Consider the following 10,918-nt stretch of genomic DNA (forward strand, 5'->3'; position numbering starts at 1 on the left):
AAAGATTAGTTCACAGCCAAAGATTAGTTCACAGCCAAAGATTAGTTCACAGCCAAAGATTAGTTCACAGCCAAAGATTAGTTCACAGCCAAAGATTAGTTCACAGCCAAAGATTAGTTCACAGCCAAAGATTAGTTCACAGCCAAAGATTAGTTCACAGCCAAAGATTAGTTCACAGCCAAAGATTAGTTCACAGCCAAAGATTAGTTCACAGAGAATGATTCGTTCACAGCGAAAGATTAGTTCACGGCGAAAGATTAGTTCACAAAGAGTGATTCGTTCATAGCGAAATATTAGTTCACAGCGAAAGATTAGATCACAGTGAAATATTAGTTTGCAGAGTAATTAGTTCGTAGTGAAAGATTAGTTCGCAGAGAGTAATTCGTTCGTAGTGAAAGATTAGTTTACAGTGAAAGATTAGTTCGTAGTGAAAGATTAGTTTACAGTGAGTGATTAGTTCGCAGAGAGTGATTTGTTCGCAGTGAGTGATTCGTGGGTTCAATATGAACAAATATTTCATATGACACGGGAGTCACGAGTAAGGTAAGCCTGGCGCCTGTAACTGGGCAGAGGAGACGGATCCTGAAGGGACACCCACAAGGCAACAGAAACAAAGTTGTTTTAAAAAAAGACTGTTTTGCTGTTTGTGTGCAGTATGGTTTCTTGGTCTACCTGTCAAAGGGCATGCCATCCGTGTTGCTGCTGTGTCTCCTCTGCATGGCACACTGCTCAGCACCACATGGCCCAACCCTTAGAAACAAAGAGCGGCAACAACTACTTATTCATCTTATTGTCAGTCTGCGTAGAGATTGAGTGATATAAATTTTTTGGTAACAAATTATAGTTAAACCAAAATGCACCTTTCTTGTTGTCATCATTGTGGGTGGCAAAAATGATTTGCCTATAGAATTCATTATTTTTCTGCAGAATTACTACATTAATGGTTTCACTTGTGTAACCTCATATGATAGTAGGAAATGCTGTTTTAATATGACAGCCTGCTTGCTTCTCCTCTTTTACATAAATTAGCATTTTTGTCACATTAATTTACATTAACCACGTCAGATTTGTATGCTAGGTCCGGAAGAATACAATGAGAAATCATACACAGTGTACCATTAGGGTTGAGAATGAACCAGATGTAGCTATGTAGTAATTTTATTTTAAGCTTCTGCTGGACAGGACAGGTCAATATCGTGGTGAGGTTACCAATAATGAAGGAAACTGCAGTGTCGTAAAAACGACTAGGATGCCGAATGCGGATTTTGTTTAATGAGTCATTAATGACACCATAATGATACGAACGGACTCTACCTTAATCGATTCGGTGGAGTCCGTCCCTCAGTTCCTGCCATAGTTCAGAAAAATGTTTGCATAAAACGACTGTATCCGGGTGCTTAGAAAAACACACGGATGTATTTTTTATTGTATTTGTGGATGATGCGCTACATTGACGGCCCACTTCCGGTAAACTTCCGGTATGATGTCACCGAGGTCTCGCCTTCAATGTCCAACCAATCAATGTCCACCCTTTCACCGTACCACATCCGTGTTGGGAAGCTTGCTAACGGTGGACGTTACATTTCGATTGACAAATATCTCAATAAGTACTATTTAGGGCAAACGACGACATCTTTAAACCGAAAAGTAAACGGCTTATTTTCATTAGTATTCGTTATTTGGTGCTGTCAGGAAGCTAATGCTAGTGGCAGCTGGCTCTCGGAGGAACAATGCATGCTTTTGTGATGTTTGCTAACGTTCCTGGGACCTGTTATGAAGCATTTTTACACAGCTATGATTCGTTCTATTATTTAGTCCAGCTGACTGCGACATGGGTTAACTATTGGTGCCGAAAGCAAGCTGTCTTAATATAAAGTAGTTGCACAGTTAACGGAACAGGCTTTGAGCGGTTTTGCGCAATTGTAAGTCAACGTAACTCAAGAGATTGGATTCCCAACTGGAGAGGTTTTGGACTGCCATCTCCCCCAAAGAACCATGCTATGATGGTGCTGCGGCGGTTACTGAGGAAGCGCTGGGTGCTAGGGGGGGTCTTCGGCATGTCTCTGATCTACTTTTTCACCCGTACACTCAAACAGGTACGAACATCCCATCAGTCCTTCTCGGTGCACCGTATGTGTCGATACGATTCTTTAAGTGTCTGATTTTTACACACAACCGGAGATGCTTTACGTTTTGCTTCAAGGAGCAAAGAAAACAGACAAGGCTGCAGGAAGTTATGGTCAACTGCAAACAGACTAAGTATCGCACCCCTTGTGTATAAATGTTAGAATTACAACAAACCTTATGTTTTGAGTTATGCTATTCACAAATGTTCCCAAAGAGAACTGTAACCGGGAAAGTAAAATCTAGTGGAAATAATAATTTAAGAAAATACATTTTATTTCAGAAATGTTTCGTCTTCATTTCCGTCCATTTCGATGTAACTGAGCTGTCTTTTAACATGTTATGATGTACTTGTGGATTCTGCAGGAGGAAAGGACAATACGAGACCGCACTCTCTTGGAAGTTCAAGACTCTGATCATCGCATCCCATGGAAAGTCCGTTTTAATCTGGGCAACAGCAGTCGGCAGATCATTCAGTGCAGAAACTCCATCCAGGGCAAGACGCTACTCACTGATGAACTTGGTTAATAGTTCTCGACTCTTTGCATTGTGCATTGATGGTTACATGATTTTTGGGGCCCTTAATTGATGATTCCAGCTCAACCCCTTCCATTTTGTAACAGGTTATGTCTGTGAGAGGAAGGATCTGCTGGTAAATGGCTGTTGTAATGTCAACGGTCCCAGCACCAGGCAGTACAGTTGTAAAAGCTGCCTGGCAAATGGCTGCTGCAGCATCTACGAGTACTGCGTGTCTTGCTGTCTTCAACCTGATAAGGTATGTAATCTGTCACATAAAAGATGTTAATCAATTTGTTAATGAGTTGTCTCCAGGCCACATTTTCAAACCTAAGGTTCCTGAAACAAACGTGTGTGTCTTTCTTTCTTCTCATCAGCAACCTCTTCTGGAGCACTTCCTGAATCGTGCAGCTGAAGGTTTCCAGAATCTCTTCACTGCTGTGGAGGATCATTTTGAGCTGTGTCTGGCAAAGTGTCGAACCTCGTCGCAGGTATGTTGAACTATGGAATCAAAAATTCTTCATCCTTTCTCATCAGTGGTGTTGACTTCCTGCAAATTTAAATAAATGGTAATGGACAACTTAAAGCTGCAGTGCTTGATTCTGTCAATTTAATAAAAAATTAGAAGTTTTGAAGTGCGTGTTTAAAAGGTTGCCATCATCTGTCACCTGTTGATATTTTTATGACGTACACAGGGTATGTTGTTTGGCTTCATTAAGGAATGGCGAGGTTCATAATGTGAACCACGAAACGCAACACAGACTCATGTTGTATTATTAAATAAAATAAAAAGACATTATAACAAGAGAGATGAAATGTAATTTTCTTTTCCTCCTATAGAGTGTTCAACATGAGAACACGTACCGAAACCCACAAGCCAAGTACTGCTATGGAGAGAGTCCTCCGGAGCTGCTACCTGTATAAGTAAGGAGACACAGGGACACAGCAGTGGGACACTGCAGCTCCCTGACTGTCTCTCCAGGGAACAGAGACTCTGTACATGAACTTCGACCTTGGATAAGTTTGCGCAATTGAAGCAAATAATGGACATTTCATTATCCAATACTTACTTAAAAAAAACATGGACAAGTACTGTTTACCATTTCTTTATTTACACTTCATAAGTGCATGGTGTGCTTCATACATTCATCCGTGATGATCATCAGGTCTAAGTCCCAGGCAGCTCATCCATCCAGTTAGGCTTCATGTCATTAAACAGGCTTCATTTTATTGTTCAGACTGTTCAGTGTTTTGTTGTTGAATTCTGCACTTGTTGTTGAATGTCATTTTGCCTTTGTATAGTGCATGCATCAAAGACAAATATTTAATAAAGATAACTGTGAAACATAGCTGTTTATAGTTATCACATGCTCAAAGCCGACAGGGAGGCTGGATGTCATGGGAAGGTGTTCAGAAATCTCCACCTGTGGTTTGGTGTGGAAGAATCCTGTGCCCTGTGCAGCACTGGCAATGCAAGCCTCCAGCATATCCTGTCAGGCTGTAAGACCGCATTGTCCCAAGGCCGCTACAGGTAGCCTGGTGTTAAGGAAGCTGGCAGAGGTGGTGGAGTCATGCAGACAGAAGGCCAACAACACACCTTCCACCTCAGCAAGACCTCTGATATGGTTTGCAAAGGCCGGAGAGAACACCAACCTTCCTTGCCAGAGAGTAACACCAACGGTACTCTCACCAGGCAGCGAGTGGTCGATGAGGGTCGACCTGGGGAGGCAGCTCCAATTCCCCAGGGAGATCACAGAAACTTCGCTCCGGCCAGATCTGATCATGTGGTCAGAACCACGCAGGACATTTATAATGGTGGAGCTTACCGTCCCATGGGAGGAAGGCACTGAGGCTGCCAACGAGCAGAAACAAGCAAAGTACGCAGACTTGGCAGCAGAATGCAGAGCGAATGGCTGGAAACCCATCATGTGCCCCGTTGAAGTAGGATGCAGGGGCTTCGTCAGGTCCTCAACCGTACGCCTGCTCCACGACATGGGATGCACAGGAACAGTGTGCAGGAAAGCCATGAGGGAACTGGCAGAAGAGGCAGAGAAGGGCAGCTTTTGGCTGTGGCTCAGGAGGAAAGACGTGAGCTGGGGGCCAAACAAAGCATGACCCATTCACTTTAATGTAAATTTTCAATAGTAAACACATTAGGCATAACTAAATAATAAACGGAAACTCTAGCGCAAAACAGGCCATCAACCTAAGTTAGGAATCTAGCTACAATGGGGTGCGATGGGGCGCCAAACTATAATGTTGCCAAGGGCACCGAAATGGATAGAGCCAACTCTATACAGTAACAAAGACTTACAATTTTTATTAGAATAACAATCCTCACTTCCCATCGTTTCCATGTACCACTTAAAGGGGTATTTCTATGGAAAATACTTTTGCTGTCAGGGCATTTCCCACCAGGCAGAGGGTATTTTTAGAGTAATGACCTCGAGAATGCAATATTTCTATGAGGTGCTGACATGTTTTAAAAATAGTTTAAGTAATCAGCCACACAAGCTAACAAATCATAATAAAGCTGCTGATTTCACAAATAAATTCATTTTAATATGGTACAGAACAAAACAAGTGAACTCCAGATTAAACGTGAACTAATCACTTCATTAGACCAAGTAGGCGGCCCCCCACATTAATCTCTGATGAGACTGTGATAGAGTTGTCTGCCCCGTACTCTGCCCCGGTCCATCTGTTCTTGTATTCTGCTGCTCAACACAGTGATTGCAGTCCAGACCAGAATCTTCCTTTTCTTATCAGCTCCTTCTTTCCCCGTCTCTGGAGTCCGCTCACAATGGATGTGTGGCCAGACCAAAACTATTAATCATTGTGAAGGCTGAGAAAACTGTCTTAATTAGGAAATGTAATAGAGCCGCTTCTCGTTTGGCCAGATGATTAATTATTGTCTCATGGGATTCTTACAGTAAAATTTTAAGTTTCCATCCATCTATCCATTTTCATGCACTTATCCGTTACCGGGTCGCAGGGGCAGCAGTCGCCACCCAAATCACATTGCACCGTACCAACCCCCCTAAACCTTCCTGCGGGTGGTGAGTCCACTGGAAGGTACCAACCGCCCTAACCGGGATTCAAACTTGTCCAGGAGGTGAACCCTGGGATTCCACACCAATGACAGAGACATTGCCTCTGCGCCAAAGCGCCACATATTTTAAGTTAAATTGAACGAAATATACACTCACCGGCCACTTTATTAGGTACACCTGTCCAACTGCTCGTTCTTCTTCTTTTTCTTTCGGCTTTGTCCCTTTTTTTCAGGGGTTGCCACAGCAGATCATTGAGTTCCATCTCTCCCTGTTCTCTGTATCTTCTACTCTGACTCCAACTACCTGCATGTCCTCCCTCACTGCATCCATATATCTCCTCTTTGGCCTTCCTCTCTTTCTCCTACCTGGTAGCTCCATCTCTAACATTCTTCTACCAATGTATCCACTGTCCCTCCTCTGCACATGTCCAAACCATCTCAATCTGGCTTCTCTAGCTTTTTCTCCAAACCTTCCTGTCTGTGTTGTCCCTCTAATGACCTCATTCCTGACCCTGTCCATTCTTGTCACTCCTAAAGAGAATCTTAGCATCTTTAACTCTGCCACCTCCAGCTCCTCCTCCTGTCTTCTGCCTATTGCTACTGTCTCTAAACCATACATCATGGCTGGTCTCACCACTGTCCTGTAAACCTTTCCCTTCACCTTAGCTGACACTCTTCTGTCACAGATCACTCCTGACACTTTGCTCCAGCTGTTCCATCCTGCCTGTACTCTATTCTTCACCTCTCTTCCACAGTCTCCGCTGCTCTGAACAGTTGATCCTAAGTACCTAAACTCCTGCACCTTCACCACCTCTGCTCCTTGTAGCCTCACTATTTCACTGTTCTGCCTTTCGTTTACACACATGTACTCTGTCTTGCTGCGACTGACCTTCATTCCTCTTCTTTCTAGTGCAAACCTCCACCTCTCTAGGTTCTCTTCTAGCTGCTGCCTACTCTCACTACAGATCACAATGTCATCTGCAAACATCATAGTCCATGGGGACTCCTGTCTGACCTCATCTGTCAATCTGTCCATCACCACAGCAAACAAGAAGGGGCTCAGGGCCGATCCTTGATGTAGTCCCACCTCCACTTTGAAGTCTTCTGTCCTCCCAACAGCGCACCTCACTACTGTTGTACTATTCTCATACATGTCCTGCACCAAACTAACATACTTCTCTGCCACTCCTGACTTCCTCATACAAAACCACAATTCCTCCCTTGGCACTTTGTCATATGCCTTTTCTAGATCTACAAATACACAATGCAGCTCCTTCTGACCTTCCCTGTACTTCTCCATCAACATCCTCAAGGCAAATATTGCATCTGTGGTACTCTTCCTAGGCATGAAACCATACTGTTGTTCACAAATCTCCACTTCCTGCCTCAACCTAGCTTCAACTACTCTTTCCTAAATCTTCATTGTATGGCTCATCAACTTTATCCCTCTGTAGTTGTTACAACTCTGTGCATCACCCTTCTTATGAATTGGCACCAGAACACTTTTTCTCCACTCATCAGGCATCTTGCCAGTCTCTAAAATTCTGTTAAACAAACCAGTCAGGAAATTTACTGCCACTTCTCCTAAACACTTCCATACTTCCACTGGTATGTCATCAGGACCAACTGACTTTCCACTCTTCATCCTCTTCAGGGCTTTTCTAACTTCATCCTTTCTAACCTGATCTACCTTCTTCCTACTAGTCTCTGGCTCCTCGTTTCTACTTTCCCTTTCATTTTCCTCATTTAACAACTCCTCAAAGTATTCCTTCCATCTTCTCAGCACACTTTCCTCACTTGTGATCACATTCCCCTCTCTGTCCTTAATCAACCTCACCTGCTGCACATCCTTCCCAGCTTGATTTCTCTGTCTCGCCAATCTATACAACTCCTTTTCTCCTTCCTTTGTTTCCAAACTCTCATACAACTCCTCATATGCCTTTTGTTTGGCCTTGGCCACTTCCCTCTTCACCTCCCTTGTCCTCTCTTTGTACTCCAGTCTGTTCTCTTCTGTTCTGTCACTGTCCCATCTCTTCTTCGCTAATCTCTTTCTCTGCACACTCTCCTGGATCTCCTCATTCCACCACCAGGTCTCTTTGTCCTCCTTTCTCTGCCCAGAGGACATACCTAGCACCTTCCTACCTGTCTCCCTCATCACTGCAGCTGTAGTCTCCCAATCATCTGGGAATATCTCAACACTACCCAGAACTGCCCTTACTTCCTTCCTGAAGTCTTCACAACATGTCTCTTTCCTTAGTTTCCACCACTTGATCTTCTGCTCTGTCTTCACTCTCTTCCTTTTTGTCACCTCCATCGTCATTTTACACACTACCATCCGATGTTGTTTGGCTACACTCTCACCTGCCACCACCTTACAGTCTCTAATCTCCCTCAGATTACATCTTCTACATAGAATATAATCTATCTGTGTGGACCTGCCTCCACTCTTGTAAGTCACCCTATGTTCCTCTTTCTTTTGGAAATATGTGTTTACCACAGCCATTTCCATTCTCTTTGCAAAATCTACCACTGCCTGTCCTTCTACGTTTCTCTCCCTAACACCAAACCTGCCTATCACTTCCTCATCTCCTCTGTTCCCTTCCCCTACATGACCATTTAGGTCTGCTCCAATCACCACTCTCTCTCTCCTGGGGATACTCTCTACCATCCAATCTAGCTCCTTCCAGAACTTCTCCTTTTCTTCCAACTCACAGCCCACCTGTGGGGCATAACCACTAACAACATTAATCATCTCTCCTTCTACTTCTACCTTCACACACATCAACCTGTCTGACTCTCTTTTCACCTCTACCACATTTCTTACATATTCTTCCTTTAGGATCACCCCTACTCCATTTCTCTTCCCATCTGAACCATGATAAAACAGTTTGTAGCCTCCTCCAATGTTTCTAGCCTTACTGCCCTTCCACCTGGTCTCCTGCACACACAAAATATCTACTCTTCTTCTCTCCATCACATCAGCTATTTCTCTACTTTTCCCTGTCATTGTACCTACATTCAAAGTTCCAAACTTCAGACTAACACTTCTATTCTTCATCTTTTCTCTTTTTCTCCTAACCAAACGCCCTCCTCTTCTTCTCTGTCTCTGACTCTGTCTCTGACCAACAGTAGTCCAATTTCCATCAGTGCCCTGTTGGTCAACGGCACTGTTGGCGGTCGTTGTTAACCCGGGCCTCGACCGATCCGGTATAGAAATCGTTTTATTGATCTGCATATTTGATTTAGCTAAACGTTTTACGCCGGATGCCCTTCCTGACGCAACCCTCACCATTTATCCGGGCTTGGGACCGGCACTATAAACACGGCTTCGTGTACCCTAGTGGCTGGCTTAATTCAGGCCAAGACCATTGATGAGAAAACGAGAAAAGCTTTCTGGCCTTTAGAAAAAAAAACTGGTGATTTATTTTGTTGGTTATAAATATGATCTGAGCAGGACACGGTGTTCTTACAAATAGATTGGAATTTAGAGAAAAATTCTATTAAAATAAATTCCAGATCGAAATCAATCAAGGCATTTTTGTCTTTTACATTTTGAAATATTATTCACTCCCTCACCATCTTTGCACTCATGCCCGGTCCAACCGTCCATGCAGACCTTGGAGCCGCTGTGGTCACAGTTAAAATGGCCGAAGAAGTCGTCGCGGGACCGGCAGAACTTGTTACAGAACGGTCCGTAGTAGTTGGAGTCACAACGGAAGCGGAGACGATATTCCAGGCTGAGAATCCGCCCGTGGTGACGATACGTCTGCCACTGTTCACTGGGGTTCAACATGGAGGAGAGCAGAACTCGCTCAATCAACTGGCCTGAGAGGAGAGAGAGGGGAAGAATTAGATAGAGAAAAGTGATTAGAAGACAAAGAAGAAGAAGAAGAGGAAGAGGAAGAGGAAGAGGAAGAGGAAGAGGAAGAGGAAGAGGAAGAGGAAGAGGAAGAGGAAGAGGAAGAGGAAGAGGAAGAGGAAGAGGAAGAGGAAGAGGAAGAGGAAGAGGAAGAGGAAGAGGAAGAGGAAGAGGAAGAGGAATCTCCTTTATCGTCGTTGTACATTTGAAATGTGTCCTCTGCATTCAAACCATCAACTCATTCACTCAGCAATTTGGTACAACACACCACAACCAGTCATAGTGTATTAATACAGGTTTCAGTATCAAATATTGTTCACTGCTCTGTGAAATATATTTTTGTCAAGTTAAGAAACTCAGCAGCACGGAAGCAGGTAATTTAACTTTTTTAAGCTCCAGTGGGCCACGCAAAATGACTTGGCGGGCCGCATTTGGACCGCGGGCCCTGAGTTGGACACATATGATCTAAACCTTCTCTTTCATTTTTGTCACCATCCTTACGCTGATGACAGCACGTCATGAGGCCTTTACAGCCTCTCTAATGAAAACAAGAGCCCGCGGCCATTTTGAACCGCTTTTAACCGTTGTGCGGTCCTTCGCATTTTTGTACACACCATTTGTCCTTGCAATGATTTTCATCTTGTCCCAGAATATGAGTATTAATGAATATGAGGAAAAGTTGGCACAAGTCATGCAGTACAGGAACGTGCACACGCACGCATACTCACACACACCCCGGGGTCACCTAGACCCGAAGGACTTTACAAGGGTTAAATAAAAAATTTTAGGACAAAGGTTTTTAACAGGAGGTCTCTGACCTCTATAGGGCTAAAGGAGGTACTGCTGGGGTGGGATGGAGGGAGTTGTGAAGGTTTTGGCTTGGTTGAATTTTCCTTTTTAATTTTTGCAACTGTTTTAAAATAAGAACATGCAAAGAGGAACCTGTGTAATATTTGAACACATTAGGAATACATGCATATTAACAGTGTAAGTATAAAATACTACTTTTTGCATTGTATATGATATACAGTATACAGGGAGTGCAGAATTATTAGGCAAATGAGTATTTTGACCACATCATCCTCTTTATGCACGTTGTCTTACTCCAAGCTGTATAGGCTCGAAAGCCCACTACCAATTAAGCATATCAGGTGATGTGCATCTCTGTAATAAGAAGGGGTGTGGTCTAATGACACACCCCTGATATAGGGTGTTAATGACATCAACACCCTATATCAGGTGTGCATAATTATTAGGCAACTTCCTTTCCTTTGGCAAAATGGGTCAGAAGAGGGACTTGACAGGCTCAAAAAAGAGATATCTTGTAGAGGGATGCAGCGCTCTTAAAATTGTCAAACTTCTGAAGT

The 10,918-nt window shown here is 43.5% G+C and overlaps 2 protein-coding genes across 3 annotated transcripts in view; one reads left to right on the top strand and one right to left on the bottom strand.

The window, feature by feature from the left end:
* LOC112486397 (RING finger and transmembrane domain-containing protein 2-like) overlaps window positions 1–1,470 on the bottom strand; it is a 4,834-nt gene extending 3,364 nt beyond the window's left edge. Inside the window, exons 1-2 of the mRNA XM_025052841.1 lie at window positions 1,315–1,470; window positions 673–750 (exon numbers count right to left, since the gene is read on the bottom strand). Coding sequence (XP_024908609.1) covers window positions 673–691 — 19 coding nt within the window. The 5' untranslated portion in view covers window positions 692–750; window positions 1,315–1,470. The remainder of the gene's footprint in view (window positions 1–672; window positions 751–1,314) is intronic.
* A 78-nt stretch (window positions 1,471–1,548) lies between these two features.
* Window positions 1,549–3,989, top strand: LOC103396868 (UPF0454 protein C12orf49 homolog). Of its 2 annotated transcripts, none has more exons than XM_008335117.3 (5): window positions 1,549–2,096; window positions 2,491–2,620; window positions 2,748–2,899; window positions 3,018–3,131; window positions 3,481–3,989. In XM_008335117.3, the coding sequence occupies exons 1-5, from the start codon at window positions 2,001–2,003 to the stop codon at window positions 3,562–3,564; spliced, it is 576 nt and encodes a 191-aa protein (XP_008333339.1). In that variant the 5' UTR covers window positions 1,549–2,000; the 3' UTR covers window positions 3,565–3,989. The 2 variants fall into 2 exon arrangements, with proteins under 2 accessions (XP_008333339.1, XP_008333338.1); XM_008335116.3 differs by having other exon boundaries at window positions 1,551–2,096; window positions 2,491–2,647.
* The last annotated feature ends 6,929 nt before the right edge of the window (window positions 3,990–10,918 follow it).

The sequence above is a fragment of the Cynoglossus semilaevis genome, chromosome W, assembly GCF_000523025.1.
Source record: "Cynoglossus semilaevis isolate Cse_v1.0 chromosome W, Cse_v1.0, whole genome shotgun sequence".
NCBI classification, from domain to species: Eukaryota; Metazoa; Chordata; class Actinopteri; order Pleuronectiformes; family Cynoglossidae; genus Cynoglossus; species Cynoglossus semilaevis.